The sequence below is a fragment of the Triplophysa rosa genome, linkage group LG23 (genome assembly GCF_024868665.1).
Source record: "Triplophysa rosa linkage group LG23, Trosa_1v2, whole genome shotgun sequence".
NCBI classification, from domain to species: Eukaryota; Metazoa; Chordata; class Actinopteri; order Cypriniformes; family Nemacheilidae; genus Triplophysa; species Triplophysa rosa.
In genome coordinates this window covers 7,365,796-7,387,250 of record NC_079912.1, presented here as the reverse complement: position 1 = coordinate 7,387,250, position 21,455 = coordinate 7,365,796, and the positions used below count along the sequence as shown (strand labels likewise).

General features: G+C 36.5%; 2 protein-coding genes across 2 annotated transcripts in view; one reads left to right on the top strand and one right to left on the bottom strand.

Annotated features, from left to right (window-relative positions):
- si:dkey-225n22.4 (collagen alpha-1(XXI) chain) overlaps positions 1-21,455 on the bottom strand; it is a 73,911-nt gene that overhangs the window by 41,919 nt on the left and 10,537 nt on the right. The gene's annotated exons all lie outside the window — the stretch shown is intronic.
- The window catches only part of vopp1b (VOPP1 WW domain binding protein b), a 36,712-nt gene continuing 28,801 nt past the window's right edge, over positions 13,545-21,455 (top strand). The window contains exon 1 of the mRNA XM_057323083.1: positions 13,545-13,870. Within this exon, the coding sequence (XP_057179066.1) occupies positions 13,820-13,870 (51 nt within the window). The 5' untranslated portion in view covers positions 13,545-13,819. The remainder of the gene's footprint in view (positions 13,871-21,455) is intronic.

The following is a 21,455-nucleotide window of genomic DNA, read 5'->3' as shown; positions in this document are numbered from 1 at the left end:
ACCATGGTTGTTGAAGTTTATACGTCAACCAGATGTACTCTAAATAATATGCGTAAAAATTACATAAATAAAACAACATGTGTTAGGATATTGTGCTAGCGTTTCATTGGCAAAGCGTCAGACCCTCTTTAACTCTGCAGACTACGACAATTGTCCCTTTTATTCAACCTTATAAAAGTCTCCTCGGTCAGAGGGCCGTTTTGCACAGTAGCGTACGACATGTGGTCTTATTTTCTCGCTTCGCTTCAGTGATGTCTACGAGCTTTCATTAAGCATAAAACGCTGCCCAGCAGACCGCAGGCTGCAGCCAAGCAAAATAACAGCGCAAGCAAAAAAAAGACATGAAACACAACATGGAAATAAAAATGGCACATTGCCGTTTACTGGTAGGCAGGTTCTGGATTATGGTAATGCTGTATAGCATCACGTCCTGCTGGGATGTGTACTGTTTGAGCATTGAAATTCATTAAAAAAAACAAAGAAAAGCACCATGGCTCCTACGTGCATATAAACATGTCTAACTTAAAGGAATTCAATCATTATAATGCTTAATTTTACAATATTGATAGTTTAAAAAATGTTTTAGAATTTGAATGTAAACTTAGAGTGACAAAGAACTTTCAGCAAACATAAATAAGATCATTAAACACAGAAACGCATACAAAAGATCCGCATAGGCCCTGTACAAGAAAGTTTGCTTACATTTAATTGCATGCTAGACTAGGACAGAAGAAAAAAGATCTTTTACATCCAAACACACACACATGTAGGGCCGTTGAAGTAAGCATCAGCTTTACGAGGGTTATTTTGAGGTAAAGCAAACTTGACCAAGGTCTTGGCTTTGTCTATGACAAACATAACACAAAGAAATGTGGTGGAGCGTAGTCCAGTAAAACCATAATGAAATGTTAAAGGTATTATTTACATTTCTTACGAGGGGCATTGAGGACGTTTGTCAAAACATGAGAACATCTTCAACATCAAGAACGGATGACACGACGTGCCACCTCACAGGCAGAACATGAGCCATTTCAAGAAACATCGAGAAGTATGTGAGGAATTCTTAAAGTGATAGTTCGCCCAAAAATGACAATTCTCTCATCATTTACTCACCCTCTCGTCATTGCAAACCTGAACGACTTTCTTTTTTCTACATAACACAAAAGAAGATCGTTTGAAGAAAGTTGGTAACCGAACAGCACTGGCCCCCATTCACTTCTATTGTATGGACGCAAAACCAATGCAAGTGAAAGGGGGCCAGTTAACAACATTCTTCAAAATATCTTCATTTGTGTTCTGCGGAAGAAGAAAGTCATACAGGTTTGAAATGGCATTCTGCAGGAGGTTCTGGAGACTATAAAGCTGTCAGATCAAATCAGACAGAAAAGTAATTCCAAGCAAATGGCATCAGTGAGCTAAACACCACATCAGCAAGAGCAATGCTTAACTGATTGGATAAGTAGCACTTTTACGTGTTGCTTGGATCACACAGTGTTGTTTCAGCCTCTGCTGTGCCCATTGATGAGTCCCTTCATCAGTAAAGAGCTTGTTATTGTGCCACAGATGGAGATGTCCTGGTGTTTGCCTTCACCAGATGTGATATGGTATAACAGAGCCTTTCATGTTGTTTGGTGTGGATAAGTCAGTTTCGAAAAGATTGAATCAATCAGTAGAGAGATAAATCATGTATTTGACAAGAGGCATATGCTGGGATTATTTCAATATTAAGATGTTATTTATTCTGTATTTAATGTTTGGGTTGGGATATCTGGATACCTTCATTTTAAACACAGTATTTTATTATTATTATGCTATGTAAGTAAGGTAAGTAGCTGCAGAAGAGATTCCAACAATGTATCAAACTGTTTAGATTTGCCAAAATACTAAAGTTAAAGATTATACTAGGAGATCAAGCGTGTTTAGTCAAATTCTTTCAAGACGAAATTTTCTGAGCTATGCATTACACCAATGATAAATAACGATTCTACACGAACAATACAGTATAATATATTTTTTAAAAGTGGCACCGTTTTTGTGGCTTCATTGATTGTTTATTTTCTATGCAAGTAAGCCATTATTGACCCAGATTAGTATGTTCCCCTCTATTGAGCATGGCCTGTGGAATTTTTTGTTAGCAGTAAACAGACCGCTTTACCGCAGACTCACTTACTGCAGCCGGTTGAATAATTCCCACAGGACCATTTCAAAAGAGAACCATTCCAATTACACAGATAGTTAAAAGCTCCTTAAAGTTGGTCATTCAACCTGAACTGCTTAAGTCAGGAACAAAGAGAACATATGGGAAGTATGCCACACAAGTATGTCGCTAACACTTTCGCATGCATTAAACTATGTTCTCTTTTCAGATCAGCTAAAAATGTAGCATTGCACTGCCATTCTTTTTAGGGTAAACCAATTCTAAAATGAGAGTTCTTGATGCAAAGACTGTAAGAATCAAGTATTTAAACTGCAGCGTATGACGGAATACAGCATTTCTGCTCTGCATTGCAGCTTATTACATAGTGACATTGAATTGGTTGAAAATGTAGGCTTCAGTCAGAAAGGTTTTCTCTAAAATATACCACAAAACATGCACTAAAAGAGTTCTATGTTAAATTACAGATCAACAATTTACACTTTTCGTAACTAAAGGTTTCCTCACACCATAAGAATAGCCACTGCTCTCATAATGTTCTTGCAATGCTTACGTTTACAAAACATGGTAATAAACAAAGCTTAGTGGATATCAAAATCTGCCTGCTTTTATACATTTGAAAAATAAATGCAAGAGGGAAGAGTGAGGAAGATATTATGTTGCTACTAAAAATAGAGTACCTGTCCCATAGAGGGCGTCTTTTTGTCGTTAAATCTTTGTCAGCACATTTTGCAGTCCTCAAATCTATTGCAACTTTATAAGTAGGTTTCATAAACTTCATTACAAGCATTCATTAACAAGTCAGGACATATAAGATCAAGGCAAACAAAATATAAAACAGATGAAAGACAGTTTAAACTCAAACAAACACAACAACAACAAAATGTTGTTGCATTTGGGCGTTAATGTAATGTTGAATACTTTCTTAGTCTCAAATATGAAAATGTGTGTAAGAATTAAATGTTGTTTCTTACCTTATCTTGTAAATTTGCCTCTAGAAAATGGACATGAATTGAGAACTTCATAAATCATTACATCACTCAGATAAATAATCTGTCCACTGGAGGAGCCATGGAGCCTGTCACTCACGAGTCCTTATATTCAGAGCAAGTGACGTCAGAGAGACACGCCCACCTCTAACCGCTTTTATTAACCAAGAGGGAAAAAATGCACACGTCTTGGTGTCTGTACCAGCACTGCATAAAATCAGATTATTATTTTACTAATTGTTCTATTGTGCCGTTGTTTTCTCCATTTTAGTTAAATTATAGATTTATTAGACTTATTAAAGTGTACAGTATTTTATTTCTCTATTCATGTGTCACTCTGCACAAAATCTGTCTCTTAGTGCAGTGTTTAATTATTTCACAATGGTTTTAAATTTGACATGACCTTGCTCAGTCAATATTATAAAGATATCAATGTTGCATATCGTGAAAAGCGCTTTAGAAATGTGTTGGCATTGAATTAAAATGTTGAATTTTACTTTTCTTTCCCAGGTAATTGTGAAAACAAGGTGGAGATGAATTTGTAAATTATTTTCTATTTGCTGAAGCAAACTATTTTTAAATAGACATAGTACATGCTGTACAATAAATATGAAATTGATATTTTAGCCTACTTGCTGGATATGTATGTTTGAGTTATTAAAACGGATTTGGGGGAAAAGCTTTCACACGCATTTGACTGTGGACAGTATAGTGTCTCAGTACAGTGTATGTCCTATATATCCAAGCCAAGCTGCTTTAACATGCTGAGTGTGCTTATAGAAGTAAGAAGTTAATTATTCATACTCAGATTTAAATATGCTGACACTGTAATTAAAGCGTTCTGCTTTTTGGGTTCTAATCGAAGAGGGTCTTCTTCAAAAAACTGATAACCTAAGTCTCTTTATCTCAAAATGACCAATAAGAACCCATCTGCACTAGCCAGGCGTGTAGAGCAGTTTTTTTGGACCACACATTTAGGTAAGATGACCTGCTGTGCTTCAATAGCATCTGGCTGAAGATGTTAAGTGCGACAATCTCACAGCGCTTTACTGCCATCTACAGACATGTGTCATATTACCTGAAAGACAAGACAACATTTTATATTTATGATGCAGACAAGACTCCAAATGAATATTAATACAGTGAAAATGTCTTAACGATAATTTAATGATCATTTAATCATCACTCAAAAAGTCATTTATATTTCATTATTACTCCGTGTCTTGCTGACATTACACAATTTTCCGTCTTTTTAAGAACCAAGAACGGGGTGAAAGAATAAAATACGACTGAACTTAAAAGTTTATTAGTTGAGAGTTAATCACTGAAGTTTGTTTACAAAAACAGAGGAGATCATATACTCTTAATGACTGTAAGCATGTTGTGTAGGTTATGTTTATATTAGTTTCAAAAGCTTAGGGCGGAGAACTCAATGGTCTTTTCCCCAGAGTGGGCTATCTATATTTAGCAAAGCTATTCCAACACCAAACACGTTTGTTTACCAGCATAAGAATACAAGGACCAGAACACATATGAGCAGAATTAAATAGCAATATTTGAATACACCTTGAATTCTCAGTAATAACGTAATAGTTTGAAATTCATGAGAGAGGCTCTTAATCTATGTTTGAAATAATGTATGGATAGAGGATTTCTAGCCACCATGTTTGATTGTGTTGCATTGAGTGGCTTTAACAAAATTAGAGCGTTGTTTGTTTCTCGCTTCAAAATGGGTCAGTAACCAACACAATTTCCTATTCGTAACTATTTTACGAGGTGGTATTAATTCGTACGACATCATTATCTGCTTTTATGCCAGAGATGGCAGAAAAAAACAGGAATTCACTGGTGATATCAGCCATCAGGCAATGGGCTATTTAAGGTTAGAGTACTGCATCAAAAACATTTTAACAAAGATAATTTATCTCTTCACATTGATTTCATTGGTGTATGTTTGGGGGCATATCAGAAAAAAGGGATGTGTATTTTGACTCTATTATATAACCAGCTGATTGGTTGTACTGACTGTGACAATTGAACAAATTCTTACGTATAAAATTGCTCTAATAGAAGAATTTTGGCACAAATATATGGCTCAGTTAAAGAGGCCGATTTGATCTCTTTAGGCCAATGGAGTACCTACTCTGTAAAAAAATCCTGTAAAAAAGCAAACATTTTCTGGTAACTGGGTGCCTGAAATAAATAACAGTATTTCCCTTGTAAAATTACATGTTTACACCGTAAATAACAGTATTAAAATTAAAGGTTTTTTATAGTGCATAACAGGTATCAATATGTGAGTTTGGCTGGATGGGGGTTTATTGGTTTACAGCCTTTTAGAGCCTTTATTCAATTGTTTTGTTGAGTTATGTAAAAAATAATGCACTAAAAGTATTTTTAAAAAAACCTCCATAACCAGAATTATGCTTGTGTAACTGTAACCATTAGTTGCATAGGTCTTGTTCAGAATGCAGGGCTGTCGGTTTGGGCATTATAAGAACACCCTAACAAATTCCATGAATGCTCAGACATATTTGGCCATTGAACCATTCTGTTTGTTGCCATGACTTATTGATCACATCATTTTTGCAGTGTGATTGTGGGTCGCTCCCTCCACGTGTTTCTATTGTAAAGTGCCTGAAAGAACACTGAACTAATGTGGCCACTGTACCTAGGTGTCCTGTGTTTTTTTTTATGCAGATTCTGCCTGCAGTGTAAATTTCGTCTAGAATCATGACATGAGACCAGCCGACACGGATTTTGGCTAACACGGAAACCAGTTTTCTGAACTTTTCCACTGATTGTTGTGTATTTAAAAATGATAAGTTATATTGAAATTTCTGGTGGGATGCTTGCCCAATGGACCAGGTGAGATATCCAATCCATTATTAGGTACTGTGGTTTAAAAATGATTAAATGTGCTGATTCAGATGCTGATTTTATATTTTTAGTTACTGTAAAAAAGCTGCCTGTTAAAAAAATTGTATCCTCTGGATGCCACCCTTTTCCAAAACATGTTACAGTATTTTATCTATGAGCTGTGGTATAGTTTACAGTTATACCTGTATTTTATGACTTTGGCTCATTTAAAATAAATTAGAAGAATTAAAAAAAAGTTAAGAGTATACAGAAATAAATTGATGTGAATAAAATGACTTGTTGATTTAATTACTGTGTCCAAATTGCTGTTTATTTGGTGTCATTTAAGTGTAGAGAGAGTAGTGTTTCTCACTATGGTTACACTTAATGTAATGCGATTATTATTTTTGCTATTGAGATTATTGACAAATATATGCATTGTGTACAATGGCACAATGTTGTACCTCTTGTTTTAACCAACAGGGGGCAATAGTGCACTTTCAAGTTTGAAAACCTGAGGTATTTAATGTACTATAATTTATTGAAAAGGAACCCTGAGAAATGTTTACATATTTATTTATCAGCATTGGATTGATCTAAAATACAGAGCATTTTTATTAAATCTCTGATGTTAAATACAATTTACAAAATGGGTCCATTTTAAACAATAAATGTTGATTTGTAAAAAAAATACATAATGTAAACTAAAACGAAATAAAATGTCACTAAAACTAAAATATATTTACATTAGTCAAAATTAGTTGCCTTAGTAGTAACAACAGTGAGAATAGTGCCTGTCAACAATGGACAACAATGGTCTCTGGAACCACACGAATATCCTCAGCACATAAAGCAGGTAAACGTGAAAATAAGTCGCTTGTGAGTCAGAGAGTTCAGTTCCAATATCAGGCTTTCATGCAGCCAAAAATCTTTGAAGGGTTGACTCTACACTAGATTTTCAGAACCATCATGATGTTTGAAACATGTGCTGAATTCATCTGATCTATTTAAGATTTAAAGAAGAAAATTGTATTCTGGCACGCATGCTCAATCGCCATGACAACCAGAATATCACTTTGACTGTAATGGCCAATAAAGACTCCTGCAAAGACAAATTTGGTTAAATCTCAGCTTCACCCGTGCAACCACCCAAATACACTATGGCTCCAGTTACTTAAAGATGTGAATGCACTGCATAATTTATTTTTAGAGAGATTTGATGATACGCTGGTATACTTGTACACGCTTTGTTAAGCAGACGAAATCACGAAATCACAAAGCAATGCATCTTGGCATTGATGCACTAAACTACATGTGTATTATTGTGTTTGACTCAGATAAATTGACTTGTAAAATGGGATTTACTCCCAAAAATTAAGATTTATGCATTCATTTCAGCAGGACAACAACTTTGAAATAAATATAATTATACATACCAAAGAATAACAAATTGAAAAAAAAAGATAGGCTTTGGTTTCATTTCAGTCTTTTAAAATCCTTTCTAAGCTTTGTTAACATATCCTGAATGAGGTGTAAATCTGCAAAACATATATTATTATTTCATATACATATAACATATATTATACTGTAGATGCAAAAACCGTATGCTGTTCTTTAAATGAGTAGCCGATATCATAGAGACAGGGCCTGCATTATAGGAGCAATGTGGAGATTTTAGTGGCATCTAGGGGTGAGATTGCGAATTGCAACCAACGGATTACTCCACCGCTCGACCTTCCCTTTCGAAGCACTACGGTGGCTGATACAGGGCTAAAATATCATGTTTTCGCTTCTTTGCCGAAGGAGATTACTTATTTATGAAACGCGCTCTGTAGAGGAGTTTGTCCGTTCAGGGCTACTGTAGAAACAACATGGTAACCCAGAATAAAACCTGCTCCGGAGCAGGTTAGCCATGTAGCGTCAGTTAACATGGCGGCGAAACCCGCTCTAAACCAATCTACCTTCTTGAGCCAGAAAACTCAAACTAAACGCGAACTTACCTAGGTTAAAACCCAAACCAACTTTGTGCAATAGGCCTCTGGTGCTCACAGCGTTTGGTAATAAAGGAACATGATAGATAACCTGAAGTGGAAGCAGGGGGAGTAGTAAACGATTTAAAGTCGTTTCATAGTGTTTTCCTTTAAAGTGCACGAGTCAGCCATTTCTGTACACATGGAAAAGACCTCTCCATTCAGCATGACAAGTCATAAGGCTAAGCGGGTTAGTTTTATACAGAAGTGATTGCAGAATCATAGTGAAGTGTGTGTTTCAGCTAAAATCCTGCATTGTTGCTTAAAGAGGCTGTTTTTTCAACTGGTGCTGGATAACACTGAATATAAAGGGTTGATGTTTTTTCATTCAGTAAAAATAGGTAAACGCAAAGACAACGCAATCCAATCCAATTGAACAACCATTCGTTTTCTGAAAGTTAAACATAGCACGAAATAAGTGCATATTAAATATAATAGTTCCAGCATTACCACTAGCTGTGGTATATTCATGATAAAGCACAGCTGTAATCATTTTAACAACAACTATGCTATTTGTTTGCTATTTTGCATTGTTGTACTGTTTTGTTGTAAGGATTGCATTTAATGATTGTTTAACAGAAACACAGACATCTAACTTGTTTAAAAAGTATTAGTGCACTCAATAGAAACAATGTGAAATTCACTTGTTTTGTCTCTAGCTCAACTTATAAAGGATTGCACTGTACGTCACTTTAGATAAAAGTATCTGCCAAAAGCATAAATGTAATATAAAACTCATCAAACATATGAAAATTCAGAAGTATGCATTTGTATTATAGCCTGCATTTCGGGAACCTAGTTCTCCTTTTATACTATTCGGAGTATAAGAGTCACTAGAACAATGGCACTTTAACTCTATGAAGGTATTAGGGCTGCTTTCAGCATGTTGAATACTTTCTACATGCCGGTGATGAATTGGCACCCATAGGTAGGTAGGACGGGTTGTTCCTTTTTCCGTGGAAGGAGATTGGAAATAGATTTCCGTTTTCACTAATGGCTATTTGGTTGTAACCTGCGGCACCAGCTCGCTGTGTCAGCTCCTCTGCATGCTGTTGCAATATTCCGCATCCCTGAGGAGTATGAGTCAGCACACAACAGGGAGGGAATGCATTCGAGAATGTCCGTCCCATCGCTTTTTGAAAGGAGGAACAAGTATGTTATTATATTGGCATGTTTTAACATTCCTTTGCCAACAAATGTGTAGATTTTTAGTTGATTATATTTCTTTAATATTACAAAAAACTCTGCAACACTTTTCTAAACAGCTACTTTTCCAAAGCACAAACATTTTAAACACGTATACCCTTCTGGGTAGAAGGTAAGATGTGGTTTTGTATGCATTATGATTCTCAACAACTGTTTTATGAATTCCTCTGAGTAGTCCTGGGTAGTGTGAATTTGTTTTTAATGCCACTGTGCAACAAGGAACAGCAGCGGCTAAAACAACAACAGCTTAAAGCACCAAACCAATTGTTCATTATTTTAACCATATTTTATGTCATGGCTCTGCTAGTCATGTTTTTCTTGGTCCTGTAGCAGAGCCATGGCACAGCCTTAGGTTTTGTGTGAGAAGACCATGGGATGTTTATCTTCTGATATCTCATGTGTTTTCTCGTGTCTTGTCATTGGCCCCGCCCCTCTCGTCTCATGTATTGCTTTCCTGCCGTGTCTAATGTTCCCCACCTACCCTCGTTAATTATCCTTCGTTTGTCTACCCTTTAAATAGTCCTCATGTTTCTTTGTCTTGTTGCTCGTGGATTACGTACGTTCGTTGTACTGTGCCTGTGCTTGTATGCCTGTGCTTGTATGCCTGTGCTTGTATGCCTGTGCTTGTATGCCTGTGCTTGTATGCATGTGCTTGTATGCCTGTGCATGTGCTTGTATGCCTGTGCTTGTATGCCTGTATGCCTGTGCATGTGCTTGTATGCCTGTGCATGTGCTTGTATGCCTGTGCATGTGCATGTGCTTGTATGCCTGTGCATGTGCTTGTATGCCTGTGCCTGTGCATGTGCTTGTATGCCTGTGCCTTGTGATACTACCTTGTTCGTAAATTTATATTCTGCCTATTTTCGTGTTCCTGTACATTGGTCCTGTTCCCGTCTGCTTATTATCCCTGCCTGGTTTTAGTTTAGTCCTGTCAGTGTTTTACCCATCGAGGGAGTTTTGGTTTTGTTATTTGTTTGTTATTAATAAAATACCCCTGTTAACCCCTTACCTGCCATTGCCTGCACTTGGGTTCTTCTGCCACGCAAGTCGTGACAATTTTATGTATAATGCAATCCCAGCAACAGCTTACAAACAATATAAAATTGTTGGACTTTTTCGCCACTGCTCGGGTTAACATTTGAGGGAAAATGTTGGTGTATTATCTTGTTTTATGTGGATTTCAAATAATCCTGTTACTTAAAGGGAGAGTTCAACCAAAAGTTTAAATTCTGTCATCATTTACTCACCCTCAGGTTGTTCGCAAACATTTCTTTGTTCTGCTGAACACAAAGGAAGATATTTGGAAAAATGTCAGTAACCAAACAGTGCACTGTGCTTCAGTTTTAACTACAGTTCTGCAGACTACAAAGAAAGCATTCTGTCTTGGAGAGATGATCAAACAAAATGTTAGGTTAGGTTGGTTTATTGGACCAGTGCATAGATGGATCTCTAAAAAACTAGAGCAACATCTTTGTGAAACCTAAACGGTTATCAGGATGTAAAATCTGTTTGTTCCAGTTGTAACCTTTATTTTAAAGGGATAGTTCCCCCAAAAATAAAAATTCTGTCATCGTTTACAGGGCTGAATGCTAAGGATTTTTTTCTACTGGCCCAGTCGGGCAAGTGATTACATTTTTTACTGGCCCTGCCAGAATTTCCACTGGCACCACCACAAAAAAAGTAATCAATAAATAACATTGTCTAGTTATTTGTTGTAACAGTAATAAATTAAATATAAAATATTGTTGACGACAACTAATCAGTAAGTGATCAAATAAGAACAAATAATCCAAGTATGTGCATTATCACAAATAAATGTACTGTAATAAAGCAAACATACAAATAAAAATATCAGTGTTTTTCAGGTGTTTCAGGTTGGTCTAATAGTAAAAAATTAAATATTCAATTTAAAATAACACTATACAGTCTTCACTGTATACATTGAATATAGATTAAACCAAAGTTAATCGGTCAGGAGCTATTTTTCTTTGTCTTTTGTTGTTGATAAATATTAAAAACCGAGATGTTTATTATGTCGCTGCCCCTTTAAGAGATGCATGGATCTACCATACCGAAATGATCGGTTAAAACATAAAGGATTACTTTTACAACGATACTTGCTACTATGGGCATTTTGACCCATTTTTCTGTGGATATGTTTATTTAAGAGTAGATGTGAAAGAGAACTCAATTCAGTATTTTGCACATTGTCTAAGATGCGGCTTTCCGGCCGTGTGCATATGTCAAACAGCCCGTGAGAACAGAATCAAGTTCACTTTTGCGTCTTCTTGAGAATTTTTAAAAAGGCGAGGCTATTTAAAAAACTTGCAAATTGAAATGTTTCGTGTCGATCCAGCACTGGCCCGATAGGTCCAGTAACAGTTCTGTCAACTGGCCCGAGGGTCTCCCATTCTGTCCCCAGGGCATCGGGCAGTCCTTATTGTTGAGCCCTTTTACTCACCCTGAAGGTGTCCGAAATCTGTATCAATTTCTTTGTTCTGATGAACACAAAAGATGTAGGAAACCAAGCAGTTTGGGGGCACCTTTGACTGCCATAGTAGTACGTCTTCTGACTATGGAAGTCAATAGTGCCCCAGAACTGGTTACAAACATTCTTCCAAATATCTTTGTGTTCAGCACAGCAGGTTTGAAACAACCTCAGGGTGAGTAAATGATGACAACATTTTTATTTTTGGATAAACTCCTTTCCTTCAAAGACTCTACATAATAGCTGAGGAAGTACTATTGCTTTGACATTCTATCTTGTTCCTTCCTCAGTTTTTTATGCTGCTTATGTTTAATGTTACTGTACATTGGGGATGCCATTTCCTATCCTGTGGTCAGTCTTGAGTTGACTGGACAGCTGCGTGAACCCAGAAATCCCAAAGGAGCTTAGCTCTGTCTGGTTGTGAAGTGCTTGTTCCTGTTCCTTCATGATTAGTGCCTCTGTGCTTTCACTCAGTCCTGCTATACCCAACCACTGGTCATTTACTCCTGGCCAGTAATCAATTATTAATTTCCATAATCAATGCATTTGAATTTTTTTGTGTATTTCAGACATTAAATGCTGATTTTTACATAATAATACATCAATGATAATCTATATATTATGTATTATTTCATTGCATCCGTAAAAAAAATGTTGCATTTATTTAGGGTTAATAATATTTCTCGGTATATCTGTCATTCTCAAGGGCTGTTACACAAACACATTCATTATATTCTGTCATCACTTGTCAAAGAACAAATCCAGGGATGTTAAACTGGGTTTCATGGGCACATTATGACAGACAGTGAGTATATTCAGCTTGCGTGGCAGCTCACAGAACTAATTGGATTCCCCCATCCTCTCTTCAAAACCTCATGGCAACATAACAAGAGCTGGACATCAGTTCATCATGGCAAATTATCTCAACTCATTAGGTTGTAAGTCATTAGTGAAGCTGCCCAATGAAATAAAAGAATAGCATGCAGGAAACAAACACCAGCCAGCAGACTCTCTCTCTCTCTCTCTTGTTTTGATAAAAATGCTGCCATGACAACGTACATAGGTGAATACACAGGAGAAAGAAAATGTTCTTATCTTTGTTGCATGCCTTGGACCCTGCTTCTTTGATGTTTCATGCAATATCATATCTTATCACTATAATGCTGAAAAACTGGCTACATAGAATATGAGGGTACGCTTCAAATTATAACGCTCTATAAAAACGAATTAATATTAAAACAATTACATTGTATTTGTATGCCACTTTTCATATCCCTTTTTCCCCCTTAAAATGTATGAATTAAAATAAAACAAAATGCATTAAAACAAAATTTCAAGCGGTATCCGCAAAACAATATTTCTTAACTAACTGTATATCATAGTGATATTGTAATTAGTTTCAACCAACTTGACCCCAATTTTATGAAGTCTGTTCCTCTCACTTTGACAGGGGTAGGGAGTCTTAGTTAATTGCATCAACTATTGACCTATAGCCCATTTTTTGTACAGTGGTTTACTTTTTCATTTTAAGCATAACACGTGTCATATTTGGAAATGTTTGGCTTAAAAAACTTGTGCTTTCTTTAACAAATTTCAATACTGAGATCTAACGCAATGGCATTTAAAATTAAAACATGTCCAGATTCTAAATGATTTGTGTTGTGCTTCCGAAAGGTTCTTAATCTGTAAATCCTGCCTACATTACCTTGCTTGTGTGCTTTTCTTTTTTTAAACCCTTGATAGACCCCATGCTGGATGTATTCAATAACTAAAACCCATGTTTTAATGCAGGTGGAAGGACAAAAGCCTTCAGCTGTTTGATATTGTGTCACTGGTGGAAATCTGTTTCATTGTTGCTTGGGGATTTCGTAACGCAGACATACAGGAGAGAGAAGGGGAGAGCAGAGCGGAGAAGCCCACAGATGAGATGCTGGCGCTCTTCGTACATCTCCGCACTGAGAGACACTCGACGCTCGCTATCCACACAGCAACAGCATTTCTGCTGTGAAAATATAGGATTAAATGCTATGAAACCGCCGTCCTGACACTATTCACCAACACTTTGTGCCTCGGTGCCAAACTGCAGGGGAGGATGGAGAGGCATTACGCGGGTGCGCTGCTGACGCTGTGCGTGATTTTAGAGGTGAGTCGCGTCCTCCCAAACAACGCAACTGTACGCGGGTTTTCCTAGACATTTTATAGGTATTGTGTGCTAAGATTGAAACTTCATGCTTGATGGTTTGATCGGTGCAATGTTGTCGTTTGGCAAGAGCCAAATAACCCCGATACTGTATGTTATATGTGATCGTACCGTTAGGTGATCCTTTGTCTCCGCGTCCGCTCCTCGGTTCCTCCTATAACAACACAACACACATTTACTGTAACTGTGCGGTCTCACTGTTTGCCGATTATTGAGAAAATACAGCAGATTCTGTGGGTTGTGTCAGTTCAAGTCAGGTGAACTGTGAAGTCAATGCAGAGGTCCGGTTGTGAACTGCGTTATAGGGATTGTTTTCTCACAAGTCCTAACAAAATACTAGTGTTTCTGTTTTCTATTTGGTTTGATTTGATTTGTATAAATATTGTTTATCTATTCATCTTCGTGTTGGCAGCTACTGTACAGCAATGACATGTCAACTGAACATCATCTAATAGCATTATGTTTGCCAGTCAGATAGTCTACTTTTTTATAAGCACTCAAATGGGAATAAATCAATACCACAGCTTTTTCTCTCATAAATCATTATGTGTAAAGTAAATTCAAAGCAGAGAGCTACTGTGGCTCTAATTCACACACTTATAAACACAAGCATATTGTCCCTTAGTGCAATGCTGTTCTCGTTCAAGTACAGGCCAGCAATACTTTCACCGAATGGCTAAAGTAGAGCATATTTAAACTTGATCGTAAATCACATTTCTGCATGTATGCCTGCTTTAAATGCGCCTGCCTGATGCACCTGCATTATATTTAATTTATATGTAAAAGGCAATAAAGGTAACACTAAGAATTACAGATAATCTTTTGTCATTTTTTAGAAATGATGTAAATATGACTTCTAAGACTTGTATAACAACTTTGAATGTAGTTTACACTAATAAACGCTGCAGGGTTATTTTCAACCCATGTTTGGGTCAAAAAGTGTACACTAGGTTGTTGAAAACAACCCAGCATTGGGTCAAAAGCTCATCCGTTGTGTTATAAATGAACCTATTCTGGGTTGTTTTAACCCATTGTTGAGTCAAATATAAAAAAATTGGATAATTGGTTTGTCCCTTTTTAACCCAATAATGGGTTGAAAACAATCCAGCATTTGTTATAGTGTAAAGGTTTTGCCTTAGGAGGACAACATAACTATTGAATGTTGAAATTATGCATTTCTGTTATATTTCACGCTATATTTCTCTAAATGCAGGGCCATTTGAAATGTAAAAATGACGGGAAGATATACACATTATCTTTTACACTGCCTGCCAAATAAAAGTCACTATTTCAGAAAGGAAATATGAAAAGAGTACATGATTGAATCATAGAATATATCACATGACTGAATTGGATTACGGTGATTAAAAAGTTTTAATTTCTTATTTTATAAAGAACTATGTTTGATGTACCCCATGGTTATAGAAAATGGCAAACTAGTCACAGCATCAAGAACAGCTAAGGAGACGACCTGATCTCACAGAAATTCATAACTATTTTTACAAGGTGGCTCATTCGTATGAATTTGTGCAAAAACATAAGATTATTAGAAAACCTGACCATCACTGGTGCGAAAGCAAATCATACTGAATACTGACATACGAATGAGATACATCTATATGAATAGTCAACTCTTAAAATAGTTACGAATTGCCATGAGATTGTTTTGAAGTAGATTGTTTATTTTTACGCATTGGACACCACAGAGTCCTGACATTAACCCCATTGAAAGTCTTTGGAATGATCTAGATTTTTCTGTCATCATCAATATTTTAAAAAGTAATGCAGCTGTAATGCTGAAACAATGACAGGACCAATAATATGCTCCATAATGTGTAACCCCTTTTTGTAATCTACAGTACATTCATATTCATTTTAACATCAAATCTCGATGGATATAAAACACGAACCGCATGGACACACATAATATGCATCCACTTGTAATTCTGCTTTTCCCAGCTGTGCACAGTCATAGACTTTAACTATCTAATTATAACCATCATTTTATATTGTTTTAACTGTCAGAGGCAATTATACACTAAAATGTGGCTTTGGCTCGACAGAGAAACGCTTTTACCGCATCGATTCCCGTCACCTCTTTCTCTGACTTTGAGAAAATACATTTTTTAGAGATTGCAGGATCAGTTAGAAGTTGATGGAAAGCAGCAGGGAGTTTGATGTAGCGTTGTGCATGTCTTGTAACATTGATAGGGGGATTTGCTCACTCAGTGCCTGTGAATCTATATTTACTAAAGACAAAGGTATTAGCTTAATGCCCCCGGTTAATGCTCACTTAACAGCAACCGTGTCCGCACACATTAGCCTTCACTCACTCTCTCGCTGTTGTTTCTTGAATAGCAGCCATAGTGTTGAACAAGGGCACATGTTAAGGGAGTAGAGTACGGTGTAGGCCATGAATGCTCCGCCATCAATGTTGGCGTTTGGATTGACGTGTGTTGTGGGGCCGCTGACCGTAACAAAGAGGGATTTACGAAGATTTAATAGAACTCTTGCTCAGTAAACAACCATTAAAACATTCAACCAGGAAAACATTGGCTGTGTTTGTTGAAAAACATTGTTTGTTCATGTCAGTGACTTTAATAAAGTAAGATGTTATTGGCTTTTGTAAAGCTTCTCGAAAAGCCGTGGAGTTTCCAGTGCGTGTTTTGGTTTGATCTTCCTGTTTGTTGCTTCGTCTGACGACCAGCTCTGTGTTACAGTAAGTTGATCAATAGCTATAAAGATGCCAGACTTGATTATTTGCAGTGTTGTGTCATCATCGTAATTGTGTAATTTCGCTTTTGAATGGAAATTGCATCCCTTTTAGTTTAGAAAAAATGTATTCAAGATCTATCCCAATGAAAGGCTGCCCTGTTGACAAAACCAGCATATGCTGGTCTGGTATGTTTTGATGCTGGGTTGCTGGTTTGTGCTGGTTTAAGATGGTCATGTGCTGGTCCTTAGCTGGGTTAAGCTGGTCAAACCAGCATCAAAACATACCTAACCCAGCATATGCTGTTTTCAGTGTTGGGTGTAACTAGTTACTAAGTAATTAGTTACTGTAATTTAATTACTTTTCCCTTGAAAAGGTAAAGTAAGGGATTACTCTTATTTTTTCTGTAATTTAATTACAGTTACTTTTGATGTAATTAAACTAAATACTTTGTGTAATATATGTGTGTGCAATAGTGGAATTGACATCAAAATTCAAAGTCTAACTTTAAAATCTGTACTTTAATGTATAATTCTCACATTTGTAATACTTTGGTCAGTTAATAAGCGTACTTTATGTAGTTTAATATTATTTATTTGAATGAATAAAAAGAGCCCTTTCATGCCTATCCTTGAATCACTTAACTAACCAAGGTTGATGTAGGATATAGAAAGTAATTAGTAATAAGTCATTAAATACTTTTTGGAGAGAGTAATTTGTACAGTAATCTAATTACACTTTTGAATATGTAATTAGTAACTAGTAATTAATTACTTTTTGAGAGTAACTTACCCAACACTGGCTGTTTTTTTCAACAGGGTGGCTGCTTGAAATATCAATGTTTAATGTACAAAACTGGTGGGAGAGAGGAATATTTTCAGGTATGCCCATTTTTTCAGTCTTTACGTCATTGTGCAATAGGGCTGCAGCTATCGATTATTTTAGTAATCGAGTATTCTACTGATTTTACAGCGATTAATCGGGTATTCGGATAATAAGTACTTTTTCTTTATTAAAGAGCAATACTAAATATACAAGAGAAAATAAGACAGGTCTCTTAAAGTGAACAACTAATTTGTTTCCTTTTTAGAAAAATTAACATATTTGTTGTTGAAATTGCATACATTAATATCTGTGAAAACTAAACCCATTTAGTACATTCCATTGCCATATTACATTCAAAATGCAATATAGGCCTAATACAAATGTATAAATAAGAAACATTAATAAAAATAGAAAGAATAATATGCATTTCGTTTATCTAAATTAGTCGTAGTCTCTTTTTTTACTATTAAATAGTCATATATTTGTCCACATAAAAATACAGAGTTAACCGGACTTTTATTTTGGCAGGTCGTCGGAAGATGCTTATTTTTTAGTGTGTTAGCTTCACTCAGTAAAATGTTCTGAAATAAACTCTCAGAGCAACTCTGGAGATGAAGTTCATGTGTTCATGTCCTCATAAAGCGCAGACGCAGACAAATTCATGAGCACCACGCTTGTAGCACGTTAACATTCACTCAGACACGCAGAACAGACAGATGGCATGTGTAAATAACATGATTCAGCATCCACTAGTCCGAATCTAGTTTTATGGACTCAATGCAGCCGGAAAACAAGTTTCACCCGCAAAATAGACTAAAACAGTAAAATAGCAGTTCACCATTTCAATAAGCTATCACTTATTTATCAGCATGAGAAACACGTGTGAGCGTGTGAACAGACTAAAATGCGTGTGTCTCACGGTAAATGCCCTGTAACATGAACAGAGTTTAGCGGGCTGTGCGTCAGTAATAACGGTCCGTGGGGAAACGCAGTGCTCCGTGTCTACTGTAGTTAAATGTATTAAACGAGGCTTCTTTTGATGATTTTTTTGTATTCGAATTACTCGAGGAATCGTTTCAGCCCTATTGCGCAATCATGTTGCCAGACCTTTGACAATCAACATAAATCTGGTCAATATTACAGCTCATATACGTATGTACAGAAATGGTGTAAAGCAACTAACCACAATTCATCTTGTTGAGGGATGGGCTCATTTGTAAATAGTTGAATATAGTGTGGAAATAAAGAATTCAAGCAACTCAAATGTATTGATCTTTTTTTTAAAGACACAAAGCCATTAGCAAAGTCCTTCATTTCCATGAGAAGCTTTTAACCTCCATAACTTGAGTCATTTCCATTCTCTGCCTTGAGATGGAGGAGTCAACAATTTCTTGGAAAGAAACAATGAAAATTCAGTAAGAAAATGACAAAGGCATGTTTCGAACCCAAATGCCATTCTCTCCTAAACCAGTAACTGAGATCCAAATACTGTTGTTTCCCAAGATGCAAAGCAACACACAAAGACCATGTGACCATAAAAGAGGCAGAGACAATTAGCTCATTTGCAATTCCTTGCATGTATTATGTCTTTATGCAAGTCCAGATCTCTGTTGCATAGTGAAATGCCTGGTATTAATCCCTTCGCTGGTAGTGACTTTCTTTCTCTACACACCATGCATGGCTCCAGCTCTGAGCATTTATACACAAACAACAAACAACAGATTGAGAAGATTATTCCCAGCAGTTTTCCCTGAAGAGAAGGGAAAGACTTGTCATTTGATTGAATCCAGGCCTAGAGCAAGTGTCATTATACAACCATGCAACAAAACAAGAAGACGACTTAGTCATCGCTTGTTGACGCCCTAAACTGTGACCCTTAAACTAAAACTGAGCATGGATTGTTGAGTATACTGTGCACCCTATCACAGTATTTGTTTGTACTAAAGCTTGTTTCTTATTCTTATACATATTTAAATGTATGTATGGTGAATTCTACAAAATTTGTAAAGAGCATGATTTGGCAATCATCATCCCGTCCCTCTTTAACAGCATTGTGACATTTTTGTCATGACATTCTCAATACTGAGAAAACTACAGCCGGTGAAAAAATTAAGAGACCATTTCAGAGAACATTTTTCGGACGTATATTTTATATATTGTACATATATTTAGGAAACGTTCATAAATTATGTTTTTATGTGCATGACCTGACATGCTGTCAGTCTTTCACATTGCTGTTGGATGACTTTATGTCACTCCTGAGGTTTGATTTTGTTGAAATTCAACAAAGACTGGACTGGAATGACCACAATACCTCTAGAAATGCTTTTGAAATGAAAATTTGGGACGTTCTCTTATTTTTTTTCACGGCTGTATGTGTGTCTCTTCTATGTTTATTATTTATATTTGTTACATTTTAGTTTAGTTGTAGTTCCTACATTATGGTAGTATTTATTGTAGAGCTGAAGATCTTTGCCCGAACCCGACGGACCCGACGTGACCTGACGGTTTCGGTCGGGTTCGGGCTTAATTTCTATAATTTTACACGGGCTTGGGCCGGGCTCGGGCTTGCGCGGTAAATGAGCGATCAGGTGAGGAAAAGTTTTGACCATGTGCATAATGAGAATAATGAGCCAGTGGGATATGTGAGATGTTACGATGTTACAGAGGACTTATTTTATTTCTTTGTTCCAACTTCCAAGTGGCCTATAGCCTAGGTTAGTCATTAATAAATTATGTTAAAACATATAAATGACGCATTCTTGACAAAAGCTGTGTGCGTGCGTACTTTTGAATAGCCTAATGTCGGGCTGTAAACGGGTTCGGGCTTTTAAAAAGCTGTCAATCAAAATGTACTTGTCGGGCTCGGGCCGAATTCTGTCGGGCTCGGACCCTGTCGGGCCTAACTTTTAAGGCCTGATTACAGCTCTAATTTATTGCACTTCTCTTCTATTTTATGTTATTTTAAAATAAATATTACAGTATAGTATCAGAATAGTCAAACTCAAATGTTTAAATTCAGACACATTACGGGAATGTAGATAGTGTGCTTAACTGTCATTAACATAATGGAAAAGAGAGATTTAAAAATGCGCAGAATTTCAGCAGAATTTTCATTGTATCAACATAAATATGTTTTCTTATTTTATTGTATAATAATTGTATTAAATAAACGATTCGTTGAATTTTGTTTAATATTAATTTTATTAAATAAACAATTTGTTGAATGAGGCATTTAAAGAAACCGTACAGGACATTGTTATCTAGTGGTTGAGCTCGGTATCGCAGTCTAAATTCAAAATATTGGAGAGACAAGTTTAGCCAAGTAACAGTTCTTCTCGGTTTCTTTTGCTTGTTATCAGAAATAATCTACAGGCACTCTATTGTATGCGAATGTGTAGCGGAAGTTAAGGGCAGTCCACGAACGTTTGTTTATGTTGTTGCTTTGAAACCGTCTATTGGTTTTGAGAAAAACATTTGCAACACTCCAGTGAGTTACCAGCACAAATTAAAGGTCATGACTGGTGTAAAGGGTTATTTGCCGCTCTCAGATCTTTCGCTCACTCTCGAATCTCCTCTTCACAAATGAAGTGATGGGGAAATGTTTGGTTTCTAGGTAATTCCACCCACACACATTGATCCCTTTGACCTCTGATTTTCACACCATTACCCTGAAAAGGGGGGTTTTGTGGCTCTAATCTGATTGGCCAGCTAATGCACAACTTCCAAAAGTTGTTCAGTGTGTTTCCTTGAAAACAAAGTTATCTAACTTGTCCACTTACATGTCAATCAATTTTTTTTCTACTGCAAGTAAGTTAGCCAGATTTAATGCCAAAAGTCTGACTCTGCAAAACCATTTCAGAGTAAATTTCATTGCTTTTGTAATACATGATCCTCAGCAGCGTGTAATACCGCCTTAAGCTGCATGAAGAGCATGTCGGTGGTAAACTAATAACACCAGCCGAGTGCTTAGCGGGATAGAAAAAATTC